This window comes from Nanorana parkeri, unplaced genomic scaffold, assembly GCF_000935625.1.
Source record: "Nanorana parkeri isolate BGI_ZX_2015 unplaced genomic scaffold, ASM93562v1 scaffold1329, whole genome shotgun sequence".
Classification (NCBI taxonomy): Eukaryota; Metazoa; Chordata; class Amphibia; order Anura; family Dicroglossidae; genus Nanorana; species Nanorana parkeri.
Window position 1 is genome coordinate 202,870 of NW_017307597.1, and position 18,739 is coordinate 221,608.

An 18,739-nucleotide genomic window follows, 5' to 3' on the forward strand; every position below is an offset into this window, starting at 1 on the left:
GGGGAGAGGACATGGCTACACACCAACCAGATCATGCACATCCGTACAGGTATAGATGAACATCCTTGGCCACAGACAGCGTGCGTCCAACGGCATGCATCTGTATGGATACAGATACCTGTGCGGATGAGCATGTTCGTGTGTAGTCGTATGCAGCCATGTCCTATCATAGAAATGTACAAAAGGCTGCAGGCAGCTACATGCAGCACCTGTCCTTTCCGGGTGCATGGAGGTGCACGCTGTCTGTGAATGAGACTTTTTTTTTTACTTTGAAAAGTAATCAACGCTTTAATTTGTTGAAAACTATTTGGTAAATATTCAAATACACAAATTTTTCCACTTGTAACTGATCTGCTTCCCTTGCAGCCTTCCTTTACCAGTTTTAAACTTTAGGTAATGCATCTAGAATGTATTAGCATGCAGTGCTGTTTCAAGGACAAGGGGATTTCACTGGCGTCCAGATAACATGTTGTCCAGACAATAGATACAGGATGTGATCACCCAGTGACAATAGAAGACTTGATTTTAAAATAGCACACAGAACGGTCCTGTATAATATTGCATAGAATTCAAATTCTAACCTTGGTACTGGTCATAAATGTAATGCATTAATTTCTTGTATTCTTCAGCTCCATCTAGTGCTCACTAATATCTCAGCATGATGCATCTTCCACAAGTTTTGTATTTTTTATCTTTCCAGATATCTGCAGCATAATAAAATTAGAACTGTATCTGTGAATGCATTTAGAGGACTCCGCAACCTAACAAAGCTGTGAGTAACATCCTGTATTATAAGGGATTTTACCTATACAAGTTTTATGATAAATATAGCAAATTGAAACAATTCCCTACACCAGCCAGTCACTTTTTCAATTTTCCTCACTCTTTTAGGTGTCTATTCTAGGTTTAATTATGCAGAGTGGGCAAACTGTCCCTCCTCCGTTTGTGCCTTTTGTGTCTTGTTAGTGTAAGGTCTCATTCACACGAGAAAAGGCCGGCACGTACAGCTCCGTGATGCGTGCACGACCGTATCGGGCAGCTCCAGGGAAGGACAGGTGCTGCATGTGATTAGTACGCAGCCCCTGTCCTTCTCTATGGGAGTATGCGGCCATACCCGCCCTACGCTCACCCCAAGTGCAGGTCCGTACAGGTGCGGGTGTCCCTGCTCGGACACAGACAGGATACATCCTTTCAGCATACAAGTACAAACACCTGCACCCGCACGGACATGCAGGGCGGGTGAGCGTAGGGCGGCGTACTCCCATAGAGAAGGACAGGGGCTACGTACTAATCACACGCAGCACCTGTCCTTCCCGGTAGCTGCCCAATACGGCCGTGCACGGAGCTGTACGTGCCGGCCTTTTCTCGTGTGAATGAGACCTAACGCTAAGGCTGGAAAGCCCACTGAGATGGGAAACAGCATAGGAGTTGGAGTTTTTACAAGATAGCTATGCCTTTGGGCAACTGTTTCAATGAATTTATATTATCTTGTTCTGGAAAACTTCCTTAAACACTCCATTGTAAAAAAACATTCTGTCTGAAGAGGTTATACCAAGAACCCGGCTGCGGCTGCAGCCGTGTTGTTAGTATCATTAAAAACAGCAGGTGATTGCTGTTTAAATACAAGCAATTCAGCGGCTGCACAGCTGTCGGATCGCTTATACGGTGCGGTGCTGTGTGCCCTCCGCCCCCACCGCTGGCTTCCCTGGGCTTCGTTGTCCCCTGTGCGGCCCCGGGACCGGCATGGTAAGTCTCCTCTGACTGATCGGAGAGAGATCAGTAGGCTTCCAGCCGCTGATCTCTCCTCCAATCACTGGACCCGGAAGTAATGTGTATTGCATCACTTCCGGTGTCACTGTTTACATTCTCCAGCTCTTAGAGGCAGGAGAAGAAGCTGGGGAAGCAGATCTCTGCTTCCCCATCTTCTTTGGGGTCCCTAGGTGACATTACAAGTCTGAAAGACCCCTGATGTCTCCATAAAGAGGACCTGTCACATTATATTTGCTATTACATAGGGGGCTTCTTAGTCACCGTTTGTGATAAGAATAAAGTTGAGTGAAAAAAAATAAAAAATGAAAGTAACATAAAAAAAATAAAAAGTGCAAAAAAATAATTTTTAAAGGCCCCTGCCCCTCACGTGCATGCACATATAACGCAAACACGCGCCGGGTGCGCCTGTTAAATATCATCATGAATGTCGAAGTGAGAGCACTAAATTTAGGCCCATCAATCACTGGTAACACTAAACTGATGAGGAGTAAAAGCGTTTAAAGCATCGCCTATGGGAAATTCTGGGTATTGTAGGTTGTTGCTGTTTCACAGACACATGCAATTTTAAGGCTTGACATGTTTGGTATCTATTTACCCGGTGTGACCCCGTCTTTTATATTTTACCAAAAAATTGGGTATTTTATTCTGCTTCTGTGCACTAAATTTCATTTTAGTGTATTTCATCCTAATAATATTAGTTTGATAAACATTTGTGCTAATACCGTGCAACATAAAAAATTGCAACAAGCATTTTTTTATTCTACAGGGCCTTTGCTTTCAGAAATTGTATAATTGTTTGAGGGCCTGAAGCTCTTTTCTATCCAAAAATTCAGATTTTATCAAGTGTTTGCAAATAGTAAGAAATTGCTCTGGCCAGGATGTAGTAGAACTAAAAGCAAAACTTTTTAGTTTTGGATAGAGTAAACTTTTTCACCATCTGTGTCCCATTAGGGGGGATTTCCTTTTACTTCCTGTCCAATAACCACAACAGGAAATAAGAAGAAATCACTCCAAAGAGAAGAAAATCCCTGGAGGTCAGCAAGGTCACCAGAACTAGTGTTCCCATAGGGCGATTTCCCGTCTATTCCTATGCTGATGATCATTCAAAATTTAGGATTTTTTTTGTCACTTTCAGTGATAACTGTCACAAGTCCCTAACATGGACACAGACAGAATTAAAAACCTGACAGTTGTTCTAATACCCCTCCACTCTATCCAAAACTAAAAAAAAAAAAAAAAAAAGGTTTTAGCTTTAGTTGTACTTTAAGCTCTTTTTAAGCTACACATTATTGCATTGAAATGTCTATTAAAAGAAAATTCTTCGATTTAGTAAATTATAATTTTCCCTACTTTATAAGACAGTTTTGATAACTCAAAATGAGATAATGAAGGTTATTTCTTATACATGATAAGGATATGCATATACCTGTATACCGTATAAGGAAATTCCCAATAGGACTTTAACTCTGTATATTTTTCAGTTATTTAAGCAATAATGCAATAAGCACCCTTAAACCGGGAGTGTTTCGGGATCTCCACAAGCTGGAATGGTTGTAAGTATTTCTTTCTATGTGCAGCATGCATTTCCAGTGTTAAAATGTGTATCTTGTATGTGTTCTTGCAGTGTGTCCTTAAAACTGACCTGCATCACTTTTAGATAACCGAACATATGTATTAAAGTACAATAACTTTTCTGGTTTCGTTGAAATCTATTCTTATTTCTGTGAAAGCAGTGATATGAATGCAGTAAAATAGCTCCTATGTTTTAGTAACCAGAAACCTAGACAATAATCACATATAACAGTGTTTTTTCTAAACTTCAAATGCCCCATTCACCCTGCTTGTCCACAATCCCTTACTCCTTCTTTTTTTATTCAGGGCTCCTCATATGTTCAGCTTTTTTTCTAAGTGGCCAACCTTTGGCCTTCTAGAGCAGAGTCATAGCCAGCTTTTTCTGCACCCGAGGCAAGAACAGAAAATTGTGGCCCCCAAAGTTATTTTGAGGAAAGTAAATAAATAGGCTGTTTTCTCCAATTTTATTATGCCCATATGCCACATTGCCTACATTTTTATGTGGACATTAATAGGCCCTCCCCATTGCATTCATTATATATATATATAATATATACATAATAAAATTCCCTGAATTGAAATGCTAACTACACGTACAAGATACCAATTGCTTTCTTCATAAAGGGAATGGAGAAGGTTATGGCAGAAAAGTCTCCCAATTACATATTTAGTTCATCCCCATGTCTCCTTCATCCCCAAGTCTTCCTTGCCATCTCTCAGCAATTTTTAGCTCCGCGTACAGGGTATAGAGGGAGGAATCATGTGAGGGTCAAAGGTGTGATGCTTTATTGGCTGGTGCACAGAGTTTTCAGCTGGCTTTAAGTAGCATTAGCTGACAGCCAATTGCTGGGAACTCCATGCATCAGCTAATAAGTGAAGCAATCAGCACTGCAGCCGCCCTCAACTCCTCCCCTCCTGGGAACCAGCCAATACGCAGCTGTGCTGCGTGTGTGTCCGCTGGTCACCTCTATGGTAAACTGAGGCGATCAGCATTGCAACCGCTCTCAACTCCCCCCACACCTGAGAACCAGCCAATAATCGGCAGAGCTGCACATGAGTGAGATGGTGAGTGAGATGGTAATGTGAGGCGATCAGCACTGCATCCAAATCCCAAAGCACCCGCCTACCTTTTACCCCCGCGGGGCAGGTCCAGCAGGCACAGGTCTGGCCCTGGCTGTGCCCCCTTGCAGCTGCGCCTTTAAATTGCAGCTGGGCAATTTAAAGAATGGAATTCTGGAAGCTGTACCCAAAAAAAAAAAGAATTTCAGAGGGGACAGAACAAGTCACCAGTACTGTGGTTTCACTGCTGATCTTTTCCACAATAGTGACTTGCTTTGTTCTGCACTGTGTCTCTGTGTGGAGACTGCCATCTTGGTAGAGGTAGGGCTTTGCTTCCTTATGTTTGCTTCCTTATGTTAGCCTCCAGTAAGGAGAACAGTGAGCAGCACAATAGTGGCATCATCAAATCTCTCTGCAAATGTATTGAAACTAGCAGTAGGAGACACCAGTGCCTTAGATCTCACACCACAGATATACAGATATGAGGCTGTAGGCAAAGGAGTACCTAGGCATACTCACAAACCAAAAGTGCTCTGCTATTTATAAGGGGGAATTCAAGACAAAATTTAATTTTTCAGGGTACTGCTTAGGAATTAACAATTCTTAATGTTTCCTATAACATATCAGATCTTCGGTTTTTGCGTTTTGGTTCACTTTCACAAGCACCCTGCAGTGCCTGTAGCTGTCTAGAGTTGGCAAATGGTCATACAAAGCTGTTTTATATAAATCATCAGTTTATTCATATACTGTTACACTTACTGAGAGGATGAGTATCACAATTCTCACAAAGTGGGAAGAAAGTGCAGTAACAAAAGGAACATGTGTAAATGTTGTTACTGTATGAATAAGCCTTGCATGTCATGTCCTGAGCTGCTATTTCATCAGCATTTTGTGAAATATATTTTGACTGACCTCTGGGGCTGTTATGATAGACCCTACTGCTAATGTAGTGGATATTTGCATAACTCCCAACATTCTCAAATAGGAAAGAGGGACCCTTACAGCAAATTTATTTTGAAAAAGACCATGATTTATATCCTTTGCTGTTATTAAGAAATATATTTTAATTCATTTTATGCGCACTGAGTTCAGTTTTACAAATAAGCAATGCGAGCCTTCAGATGTCAGTAGGGATGCACCAATACCATTTTTTCCAGACCGAGTATGAGTACCGATACATTCCTCAAGTATTCACCGATACCAATTACAGATACCTTTTTTTAAGTGTCATGTGACAATTTTTCTAAAACAATATAGACTAATGATTTTAGGACAGTGGTGGAGTGCCAGGGCCTGATCGCACCTGCAACCACTGAGACCCTGGTAGTTCTGCCACTGACTCCAAGCTGTAGAGGGACTACAAATCTCATCAATACATTACAGAGCAATGCAGAATACCACCAGCTATACAGCAGTACAAATCTCAGCAATATATTATATGGAAATGCAGAATGCCACCAGCTATAAAGGACTACAAATCTCAGCAATACATTATGCAGCAGTGCAGAATGGCACCAGCTATAGAGGACTACAAATCCCAGCAATACATTATACAGCAATGTAGAATAATACCATCAGCTATAGAGGACTACAAATCCCAGTAATATATTAATCAGCATTGCAGAATAAAGCACAGGACAGAAACAGCAGGCAATATTTCTAAAGTAGCTGTGGAGTTAAGGTGCAGTTTTGCTGCATCATACCAGTACATACTCTGTGCTGCCACTTTGCTTCGGGGTGCTGGCCTGATGTCTCGGGTGGAGGGTCTCAAGAGGGGGAGACGTGCGGAGGGTCTCAGGAGGGGGAGATGTGTGGGCCGGCAGAAGTGCTGTAAAGAGGTGCCACATGGTTCCCAGAAGGATGCTGTGATATCCCCAGCAAGCGCGAGATCTAAGGCAGCTGCTTCAATTTGAATAATTAAAGCGTCTATATCGATTTTTGGTATCTGAGCATTTGCGTGAGTACAAGCACTCGTGCAAATGCTCAGTATCGGCACCAATACTGGTATCGCTATCGGTGCATCACTAGTTGTCAGTCAAGAAGTCAAGAGCTTTAACTGTTAAATAGTACAATTATTTATACAGTTCTGTAATATACACAAAAAAATGAACAGTTGAAAAGTAAGAGGCAGATAATTGGGAGCGATGTATTGATGTACATACGTTATGTATTGATGTACAGGGACTATTTCTTTATTGATATTATTCAGTTAATGCTTAGCTTACTGTTTAGTTATCTGCTTAATTTCCTCTGCTGGACAATCAAACAGGCATGTGGACGTACAGGTGATTTAACTGTTTAGTTCTGTATTACTATTTTATATACTCTTTAAATGCCTGGGTCTTCTTTGTTGTATTTTCCGTTTCAAGATACGCCAAATATTTTCAAATGGTGAAAGGTCTGGACTGCAGGCAGGCCAGTTAGGCACCCAGACTCTTCTAAACCATGGTGTTGTCATAGATGCAGTATGCGGTTTAGCATTGTCCTGCTGAAATATGCAAGGCCTTCCTTGAAAAAAGACGTTGTCTGGATGGGAGCATATGCTTCTCTAAAGCCTGGATATGTCTTTCAGCACTGATGGTGCCTTTTCAAGCTGTGCAAGTTGCCCATTCCATATGCACTAATGCACCCCCATACTATCAGAGATGCAGGCTTTTGAACTGAGCGCTGATAAGAAGCCTGAATGCCCCTCTCCTTTTTAGTCCGGAGGATGCAGTGCCTATGGTTGCCAAAAAGAATTGTACATTTTGATTCATCTGACCACAGAACAGTTCTCCACTTTGTGGCAGATCATTTTAAATGAGCTATGGCCCAGAGAAGACGGCGGCGTCTCTGGATAATGTTCAAATATGGCTTCTTCAGGGAGCTCACAGTCTCCTCCCTGCAGAGAGTGACTGTCAGCCACCACTACCTGCAGGGATTCCTCCTCCGCTCTCTGTTCCTCCAGCACAAACTGGAGGAATAGACTTTGGGCAGCTGGCTCTAACTCTAAAGAGGCAGAGCCGGCTGTCAATCAGGCAGCAGAGTGGACCCCAACAATATTGTCAGGATCTTTCCCGGCTGCAACACATCAGGTTAAATGTAATAAAGCATTATGGTCACCAGAAGGAGTAAGGAGCATAGGAAATAAGTATTTATTTCTTATGTTCCACAGCTCCATCCAGCAAAATGTCTCTGTGAATTGTTTATAAATAGACCCTTAAAATTCCAGCAAAGCCTAAGTAATTCTTTTACACTGATATTGTCCATTGTGTTGGGGTTACCTCAATCATGTAGACTTTCCTGATGAAAATAAGCATTCAATTGTCATAATGTTTAAAGATCTGCCTATTTACCGGAACAATTTACAGAGAAAAGTAATCCATCACATCAGACTTTTCTCCAAAGGATCTTTCATTTTAAAATCCTTATCTCAGGTCAAACAAAATCTTCCACTTGAATCAGTTTGAGTCAAAGCTGATTAACCTGTCAGTATGTTTGCACACATTTCATCTAAAGATAAAAATATTAAAGAGACCTTGTCACCAACTAAAAAATTGCAGGTAAAAGCAAAAAAAATCAAGCATTTTACATGCTTACTTGCACTGTTTTTATTTTGCACAAGTTATATTTTATTCCCTTGCAATGTGACTTTGAACTTGGAAAATTTTACTACTCCAGGAAAAGTCCATTCTCACTAGACATTAGCGGTTCATTTTGTTCCGAATTCATATTCGGACAAATATCGGCAAATTCGGACATTGGGATGCATCTGAAATTCCAAAGGAAAATATAACAAATCTGAACATATCAGAATTTTACGATGACGAAAATTTAGAATGCATCTGAAATTGTTATAGAATGTCATTGTGAATTAATTTATGTTGTTCAATGTTACAATAAAAAAACAATGTGGAGTCCCTTCCCCAATTCATATCAGGGCCTTTAGTTTTGAGTAGGAATTTGGGGGGGACCCCAATGCCAAAAAACAAAAATGCCTTTTAGGAAAACGGGGCACCCAAATTCCTATAAGCCCCCCTGCCTGCAGACATCCACAACCACTGGGCCAGAGTTGTGGGGAAGAGGCTCTTGTCTTCATCAACATGGCAAAGAACTCTCCCCATGTTCAGCGCATGTGGCCTTGTAGGGTGCAGGAGTGGGGGCCCACACCCTTGCCCCCCCTCCTTTCCTGCTCGGCCAGGCTGCTGCTCAGATCAAGGGTCTGGTAAGGGATTGTAGGGGGAACCCCACACTTTTTTTCTTTGTTTCTTTGGCATTGGGGTCCCTCCTAAAATTCCTACCAGACCTAGGGGATCTGGTGTGAATTGGGGGAATGGGTGGGGGCACAGGTGTGCACACTGTTTTATTTTTATTATTGTTTCTTTGGACTTTCAAAAGTTAAAAATAAATATGTCACTTTTTTTTAATGTCACTTTGCTGTATGAAAATTAGTTGGCAAATATCATTTAACTCATACGGAATTAAAGAAAATTTCAGATTCGTCTATATCCGAACCCCAAAACGAACTGACTTTTTGTTAAGTCTAATTCTCACACAGCTCCCTCACTCCTTTGATGTTATATCGCTCCCCTCTTCTGGGAGTGCCTAATTGCTGTTTGTGCTGACCAAGCATCTCTGCCCCTCCCCTCACCTCCCTACATAACCTTTTACCGTATGTAGCATACAGGGAATACTATAGAGAAAGGGTGGTCAAACTCCATCCCTCCAGCTGTGGTGAAACTACAAATCCCATCATGCATCCGTCTCTGGGAGTCATGTCTGTGGCTGTGAGAATCTTGCAATGCCTCATGGGATTTGTAGTTCCACAACAGCTGGAGGGCCAGAGTTCGCTCACCCCTGCTACAGAGTGTCACTTGAGTGACAGCTCTGAATCTGCTGGGGCTGCTGACATCCCATCCAAGATGGTGGCATGCAGCAGCAGTCTCAGGGCTTTTGGGTATTTACACAAGGGAGGTTATGCAAAGAAATGTTAAAGGCACGTATAATACTATGGAATGGTCTTTTTTGAAGTAAATGGCCTAGCCATAGGGTCTCACTAGCTAAACACTAACTAAACCAGCACACTGTCCTTGATAACCATATTCAAAATATCCACCATTTACTGACTACATTGAACTTCCAGAATGGGTCAAGCAGTCCTACAATGAATAAAAGATATAATTACCGTATCAACCAGTTCTTCTTTCTGCAAATGCAGGAATATCTATGTGTATCTAAACCCAAAACCAAAAATGTAATATATTACAGCTTACGAGTCCTTAGATGTGGCTGCATTAGTTTTCTTTTTTAAGTTTTGTAATTATCACTTGGTGATCCTGCAAATGACACGCTTCCCACATCTATGGAGGGAGCCATAATATAGCAGTAGGTAGGGAGGTGCGAGGTAAGTGGGTGGAACTACACCCCTGTAACTGATAAAAATAAGCAAGGATTGGCTACAAATGAGCCTGGGGTTTTTTCAAGGTGCCACAAAATACATACAGCTACAGTTGTGAAGTATAAAAATAAAACCTTCTTTATTTCTTATAAGAAGCTAAAAACATATTAAGACACATATAAAGGCCATGTCAAATACTATTGTCTTTATGGAGGGAGCCATGGTTATCATCCAGGCTGGAGTTTAAGCATGCCTTCTTCTCTTTATTGTCATTGCATAGGGAAGGGGGGGAGGGTATTAATAGTTCGTAGTTTACAGAAATAGGATAACGTTTGTACTTTCAGTTCAGCTCACAGAAAACAACAAGAAAAATGCATTTCCGGCTAGATCAATGTCAGTATTTTTTGTACTTGCTGAAACTGTTCTTAGCCGAAAAAATTAAAAATAAATGCAGCCACCATATCTAAGGACTGGTAAGCTGCAAAATTTCACTTTTTGTTCTTTGTGTTCTTGTTTTAGGTAATATTGCATGAAAATGTAAAATAGAAGTATTGGGAGGACAAAATGTATTCTTCCCAATACTTGGAGCCGGCATGTGACACTGCTGCAGCTGTCAAATGCCGGCTCAATAGATCGAGAACCGAGCAATCACGAACTGCTGATCACTCAGCTTACTGTCTTCTCCTCGAAGAGAGTGACTGTTAGTATCCACTCCCTGCAGGGATTCTCCCTACCCCTCTCTGTTCCTCCAGTGCTCTTTGGAGGGACAGACAGGTGAGGGGGCCGGCACAGCTGGCTCTGGTTCTTGAGAGGCAGAGCCAGCTGTCAATCAGGCAGCGGGGTGGATCCCGACAATATTGTTGGGATCTTTCCCAGCCGCAGCTCATCTCATCAGCAAATAGTGGGCAGTAGCCAGCTAGATGCTAACTTTGGGTAACAGGAGAACAATAGTAAATGTACTCCTTTGACCCAAAAGAGGACAAAAGCCAAAAATTATTGGCTTTAGTTCTCTTTTAAATTCTGATTATTTACTGCTCAAGTTATACTTCCAGATTCTTTGGTTGTAACAGAAAAATCCATCCAACTACACACACTGACTAATGTTGTTATTGCGTAAAACATTTTCTATGTCCATTTTCCATACTATTCTCTAGTATCCAAGATTAATTTCAGAGTGGCCTAATCTGTTATCATCTTTTATCTTGCCTGTTGTGGTCACTTCATACTCAATATCCAGGGATAGCAACATACAGTGTTAGCAAATAGCGATCCTGTCATTACATTCAAGATACAGACAAATCTCTGATAAATAGGAAGAACAAGAAAGCACAGCCTACATAGATGTTAGTGCACTGTGATCATACAAAGGGCTATTAAATGAAGATGATTTACCTTTGTATGGACATAACAGTCTTTAAAATAGGCAGATGCCATACATATACTGTACATCTTTTAAAATATAATGTTGAAGCTACAGATAATTGCTCCCCTGTACTGAAGCTGAAAAAAACATGTCAAAAGGTAGATTTTCTATTTTTAATGTGTTTAAAGTTTGCCTTATTACATTGATTGATGCTAACATTTATATTTGGCAGATGTGCCTACTTTAATGCCTTTACAACTCAACCTTAAGCGTTACATGATGAATATAGGCAATAAAGTCAAGGCATAATTTTCAAGTACAGATTATTTCGTTAATATCACCCAACAAGTAAGGAATAAAGTCCAAAAATGCCATTTATAAAAGCCATTAGAAGTTTAAGCACATCTGTAAATGTCAATTTACAAAGCAGATCCTTTTGTGTTGAGCCAAAAAAAAGATTGATTCAACAAAGATACAACTTTACAGCTGGCGTATCTAGAAAATTCAGACTTTTATTAGGTAATTCAAAATGAAATGTTTACATAACATATAATAACACATCATTTAATACATTTATTATTTAAATAGTTTATTTTTCTGCTTTAAATATATATACACCTGTATTTACTGCTCATTGCCCCCCACATCTACCAATCATCGAGCTTACAGTAGAGTAGAATATACACTGGTAGATTTTTGAAGGAAGGCTCGTACGAAAAATCTAATCGGAGCGTTAGATAATGCCTGCAGAGACTTGATGAAAATCGTTCGAAATTTTGTTTGATTTTTATTTTGATTCAACATTTGATTTTGGAATAAATTCACTGGTAGAATTCTGTTCGATCAAGAACATTTCTCCAACAATATTAGAAAGTCAAACAAATGTTCCGAAATCAATTTAATTTGTTCAAAATTCATTCAGTGTATACCCTACTTTAGACAGTAAGTGGGGAAGAATTTCCCACCCACCTTCTCTTAATATTTTGTTCCTCAGGAGTCTGTGCTGGTGGAAAGATTAATTTGATATATTTATGAAAGAAGTTACATAAATTGTCAAAGCAGTTTGGCAGTCAGGGGGGCCTTTGCGACTTAGTGAATAGTTTAATTGTTACAAAACTGGGGGCACATCTGGGGTAAGGTGCTTCCACTTCTTTGGCTATCATTAGTTTGTCCCTAGATCCCTTGGAAAAAGTAAGAATGTGGGAGTTTGGCTAACACCCTTGAGCCACTGAGGAGAAAGGCTGAGGACAGTAGCAATTCTAGTTGTGAAAATCGCCTTGCTAGTGGTATTGACCAAACTGTTTATGTGGATGTTATGTTATGAAATTTGTTTTGGATGGTTGGTAATAAAACTGCTGCTGTGGCTGTTTAAACCCATGTCATGAAGTCATTATTTCAAGTGGTTATGTCAAGGACCGAGGTTGAAGAACACGCTCGTCAAGCCTGTTATCCTAGCTTCAGGTGGTAATATATTATGTCTGTGAAGAGAAGTGAATTACTCATAGTGGCCAATAATTTGATAGCTAGTTGAAGTGGGATTAGGTGACGTGCATTATGTTCATACCTGTTTTTCACAGTTCATTTTAGCAGACTGCACTGACTTGCTGTTTGGAAATTCAATATGAAGCAATTTTCTATTCTTTGGAGCAGGATTATACATAGAACTTTATGGGTGGCTTCAATTGCTTTAAAAAAAGATGTCAAGACTGGAAAAGATGGATAGACAGACTAAATGGCAAGGGACAGACTGACGGACAAGACAAAGACAAGAAGGACAAGACAGCGCATTAACATACAAAATCTTGAAATCTTTAACCCTTTGTTAGGACAAACAGTCCTGCACATCTAGATAACAACTGATAATAAAATCTGCCAGCCCAGCACAGTACCGACAGGGTTAATTAAGGCACGCACAACTCCCCAGCCCTTTATAAACATTACAAAGTAAGCGAGTACTAAGTAGGATTTTTTAGTTAGTTCTGGGGTTTTCAGAAAAGAGCATTTATAAAGGTAAACATCAATTTCTAAATATTTTTAGGGCCTCTTTACACCAGCGCCATTAGGCTTTGCTGGTCAGATGCATAGTTTACTTTACAACATTGAATCCTGTGCTCTGAAAAAAGGTATTGCATTCAGCACAGCATGGTGCTAAGCAATCCATCACATGACACTGCCCTGAGGCCGATGGCACTGAATGAAATGTCAGTTTGTGACATTTCAATAAAGTTCTGAGAAAAAAAAGTATACAGTGTGATGTGCTAATGCAGCTGCTGATGTGAACGAGCCCCTATAGTCATGCTATGTGAATAGTAACATGTAACAAATATAAGGTAGATATTAACCGATTTGGTAGCATAAATGGAACAAGTGCATGTCCAGCCATGTTTTTGTTGTATCAAGTGGGAAAAGATTAGAACCCCTGTTTCCTTTTTATTGTTATCTTGGGCTCCATTAGAAAGATGTCTCCTTACTTATTGTGTTGGGGGCAACATTATCAGCAGGCAAGTAGTTGTCTGTCTCTGTTTCAGATATTATAAAAAGCTGACAGGGGTTCTCACTTTACCTACTCAAGTACAATTACTGGGGAGAAAAAAAGTTACACGCATATTTCATTGGACCATATTTAGCTTTGAATGCGGCATGCATTTGATATGTATTTCCATCCAGAGTTGCATTTATTATTCCCCAAAATCTTGTAGTGATGATGGGAGAGCCAGACCACTCTGTAAAGTCTTCTCCAGCACATCCCAAAGATTCTCAATGGGGTTAAGGTCTGGACTCTGTGGTGGCCAATCCATATCTTATGCTTCCTGAGCCACTATTTCACAATTTGAGCCTGATGAATCCTGGCATTGTCATCTTGGAATATGCCCGTGTCATCAGAGAAGAAAAAAATCCTTTGCTGGAAAAACCTGGTCATTCGGTATATTCAGGTGGGCATGTGACCTCATTTTTTGGGGACAAAATGTTGCTAAAAGTGGACCTGGCCAACTGAAGCAAACCTTATAGCTCATTTTGCTTAGCTAAATCCATATTTACTGGACATACTTTTTAACCCATTTGCTAACAGGGAAAATTTAGAGAAATAGAAAATAAATATATGCAGTAATATTTATATCAGATAAATGTGATAGTATGTATCCCTATAATGCACAAATGCTTCAGTGTATGGTATATTGACATTACTGCTGCCATTACTGCTAGCTCATCCACACATTAATATTATTAGCGCTCCCTCCATAAGGCCTAGGCACTGAGATGGAAGAGAAGGATCATCAGACTCATTATCAACTGTTTTAGCCATATTGTTGCATGATTGTAGCGCTACTCAGAGTCAGTAGTATATTATAGTTTCTCAGTATTAAGTCAGGTTCCAAAACAAATTGCAACCAAGTTTCCCTTGAGATAACACGGCATACAAAATGTTTTATTAACTTGATAATGTCAATTCATTCTCTCAGGCTTTATTTGTTTTGGAGAGATTACTTTGCATTGAAAAATGAGTCTTGTATTCCCAGTATGCATGCAAATAAACTTAAACTTCTGAATTGATTGGGCATTTACATTTTGCTTGGCAAAATTGGAATCCTTTTGCCAGATGACTTTTTCTTTGTTTCGCTTATTTATCATATTTACAATTAAAGCCCAGAAAAAAAATGATAATGCAGAATTGGCAGACTTTCTTCAGTTATCGGCCCTATTTTATTGCTTTCAACTAAAGCACAACTATGACATGTATTAAATGGAAAAAGTACCACATTTTCCTAAGGCCATAATACTTGCATAGCCTTTAGATATTTAGCAGCTCTTTATAAAGGCCGGATTAACTTGAAAATGATACTTCATTTTATTTTTATTTGATTTATCTTTTATTTCACCTTATTAATTATGAAAAGTGAAAAAAGAAAATAGATCAGTGAATGAGCTTGTGTCGTCTGCAAATTTAAACCAGCAAACAAGATCCCAAACAAACCAACTGAATAAGGTGTTTTTTTAATTTCACTACTACTGATGTATAGAACTGACTGTACACCCTGATTTACTATTATGCCTATTTGACTTCCTCTACCATATATCTGTAGCACACCCATAAGTGTTGGATTTGATAAGTGTGCAGGTCTAGCTCCTGCCTGATTCTGCAACTTTTTTCAAAGGTGGCTGCATACTTAAAGGAGAACTATGGGGTAAGTGTATTTCCCCATAGTTCTCCTAAGGGTCACGGGAGGACATATACTAGCGTCCTCCCGTGACCCAAAGCTCAGTATATTGCGAGCTACAGCTCGCGGTATACTGAGACGGACGCAGCTGGGATGGATCCCGACATTACTGTTGAGATCCACCCACCTGTGTGAGTGACAGCGGGCTCTGCCTATCTAGATGCAGAGCCAGCTGTACCCGCCCCCTCCCGCATCCATTCCTCCACTCAGCGCTGGAGGATTGGAGAGGGGAGAGGGGAGAGGGGGAATTTCTGCAGGGAGCCGTGAGTGACAGTCACGGCTCTCTGCAGAGACATGATCGAGAAGTGAGCAGACGATGGTATGTGTTCGCTGACTTCCCGATCTATTGAGCCCACGTGTGACAGTTTCATTGTCACACGTCGGCTCGAACTATGATGTTGAGTGAAAATCACTCATCTCATAGTTCTCCTTTATTATAAGAAAATGGTTAATGTAAACAGAGCAACAATTGCAATATTTTTAAAGTGGAATCACAGTATTGGTATTAGAACATCAACAAAGGTGATATAGCAGTTCACTTTCCCCTGTATAGCAAAGCCAACTATAATGTAAGTTTTAAACCTGTCTGTTGGTGAGCTCATTTGAAAGAAGATCTCTTCCCAGACAGCGTACTTTATCCAGTAGACAATACTGTAAAGCAATCGTCTGTATGTATCCTCTCTATCCAGTTGAGCAGTCATTCTTTGACTGTGCAATCAGAGGCGTAACTAGAACCTTCAGGGCCCCGGTGCAAGAAACCATGAAGGCCCCCCCAACCGCCATGGCACCGCTTGGTTAACAGGAAGGCTGCCGAGGTCCCCAGTAAGCATGGGACCTCAGGCAGCCGCTTGTTTAAAATTTTAGTGCCGGTGTTCTGTCGAGAACACCGACCCAGTATCTGCGTTTACGTACAGACGGGATTACCTGAGGAAACCGGCATTTATTTACAAAGTATTTGTTTGTAATGGTTAATTGTGACCGTTAATAATATACCATCCATGACAGTGAATGATGGATGGCAAATTATTAACGGTAACAATTAACGATTCAAACGATACTTTGTAGTCCTACATAGTTGGAGATATTCTGCATTGCTGTATAATCATCAAATTACCACCAGCTATGCGGGACTACAAGTCCCAGCAATACATTATACTCCGCCAGTGTATGCAATACAGTTTATCACACTATGTTCCAATGAGATGAACAGACAGCTGAAGACATGGCAGATTCTAAAAAATCTGAGAGATAATCACTGTAGCTCAATAAACATCTTTGTGGGGACCATGTGGCACTTGCAATGCAGCAATCAGCTTTCTTTAGTCTTTTTAGGCAGACAGAAGAAACAGATGGGATCAGTTTCAGCTTCTCTGTGCTCTCCTCTAGTATAAGCAGGAATCTCACAGAACATAAGGAATTCAGTAGGATGTATCTCGCAGCTACTTTCTTCCAGAAAGTTCTCTCACCAATTTACTTCCTCCCTGACTGCTTTGCAGAACATTCCTCCCACTGATGTTACACAATCACCTGTGTCTACCTTTTGCAGTAGACATCTCATAGAGCTAAATTGTGTCAACCATTCTGGGCTAGTCTGAAATCCATTGCTGGCTGTCCTCTAGTGAAAGCAAACAGTCTGTGTTAAATAGTAAACAATTGCTGTAGAGCCAAAAGAAATCTCACCGCTCCAATTCCTTAGCTGCCATGTGGACTCCCCAGGTGCTGGTTTAATAGGTGCATCTCCACCTTGGAATGTAGTAGTATACAAACAGACAGCACTATCCAGAGAATTCCAATACTTCAGGCTTTATTGAATTTCACAGCAAATCCAGTGTAACAGTGTATGTAACACCAAATACCAGCACCGCAAACCCCCAACCAGCTACAACCTCTCACATGTTTCATCCGTAGGCTTATTCATAGAGTAAACAATTGCTGCTATATAACAGGTGAATATGTCAGCTTTGTAAAGTAAAACCGTTTTTTTTAACATCTACATTACAGGTAGTATAGCAAATGTCTTTGAGGTGGCTACATACTGGATCATAATACTTATAATACTCATTTACTCATCAAAATGCTAGTAATGAGTAGTAAACATTCTTTAAACAACACATCGCTTGATAGAAGCCCAATCTGTTCTCTGATAACTTGGTGTTGCTACACTTATTTTGTGAATTTGCCTCCAATAAACATTTCTCTCATTTTTAACAGAGTCATTGAGAACAACAAAATAAACCGGATCTCCCCCCAAGTGTTTCAAGGACTGAATTCACTTATACTTCTGTAAGTCTTATCAAAGTACAACCAAACCTGCAAAACAATTTGCACAACTTTATCTTGGTGGAAATAAAGCCTGCATGTGTAACCAGTGCTGCTGTACGAGGGGTGGAGAGGACAATCGGGCACATAATGAAGCACCCCATAAGTTGCTAGATGGTTGGGGTAGGGCATGGGTGGTCAGGAAAGCTGAGGGCTCTCCTGAGCCAGGTTCTAACTACCAAGGTAGGATTCAGTTATTCTGATGGCTGTGAAGTACTTCTAAGCTCTGAAACACTAGTATATTTAGCTTTTTGCACATGAAATACAGCGAGTCTACAGTGGGTGTGTTAGGAAAAACAAGCCACATCACAAACAGGTGAGCAAAAAGAGTTCCTATATCACCAGATCCTGGAAAAAGGGCATTAGGGTTAACTGGGGCACTAAAGCTATGCCTTAATAAAAAAACTATATCCTTGGGCAAGTAGGATGTGTTCCCAATGCAGAGCCATAGCTAGCTCCTTTTGCACCCGAGGCAAGAACAGAAAATTGTGCCCCCAACAGACGTGTTATGCCACCCGACATTTGTGTGTTTGTTTTTTTTGTATTTATTGTTATTGTTATTATTTATTTTGTTTACTGTTGGGGGTCTTTGGGGAAATATCAGGGATCTAAACAGACCCCTGACATTTCCCTTTTTAAATAGAAAAAGAGATTGAGCACACAGAGTCCTCTGCCCATACAGGCGGGGGAGAACAGCGGGGATCTGAGGAGCAGCTGGTGCCTGTGCCGCCCCTCTTTTCCCTGACAAGCCAAGGCTCTGTTGGCCACCTGGCATCCCTGTTACCAATGGCAAGGGGGCACAGCCAGGCCAACCGTGGCTACGGCCCTGTCCCAATGTGTATGCAATGCTTAAAATATAACAGTACATTTAGCATTGTGCTATTATCCTTATACCCCCTTGTATATTGAGCTGTTCTGTTTCAATCACTGTGGTCTAAACTGGATGGTGGGGAATTTCAGTTCTCTTTGGAGTACATCCTTTCATCTATAGAGTATCTGAAATGAGCCCCAAGACCTTGAAGTCCCCTGTTAAGCTGTATAGGCAGTCCAAACCCCCCCCCC

At 40.7% G+C, this 18,739-nt stretch overlaps 1 protein-coding gene across 1 annotated transcript in view; it reads left to right on the plus strand.

Annotated features, from left to right (window-relative positions):
• RXFP1 (relaxin/insulin like family peptide receptor 1) overlaps nt 1-18,739 on the plus strand; it is a 165,429-nt gene that overhangs the window by 109,833 nt on the left and 36,857 nt on the right. The window contains exons 6-8 of the mRNA XM_018569394.1: nt 701-772; nt 3,252-3,323; nt 17,570-17,641. Coding sequence (XP_018424896.1) covers nt 701-772; nt 3,252-3,323; nt 17,570-17,641 — 216 coding nt within the window. The remainder of the gene's footprint in view (nt 1-700; nt 773-3,251; nt 3,324-17,569; nt 17,642-18,739) is intronic.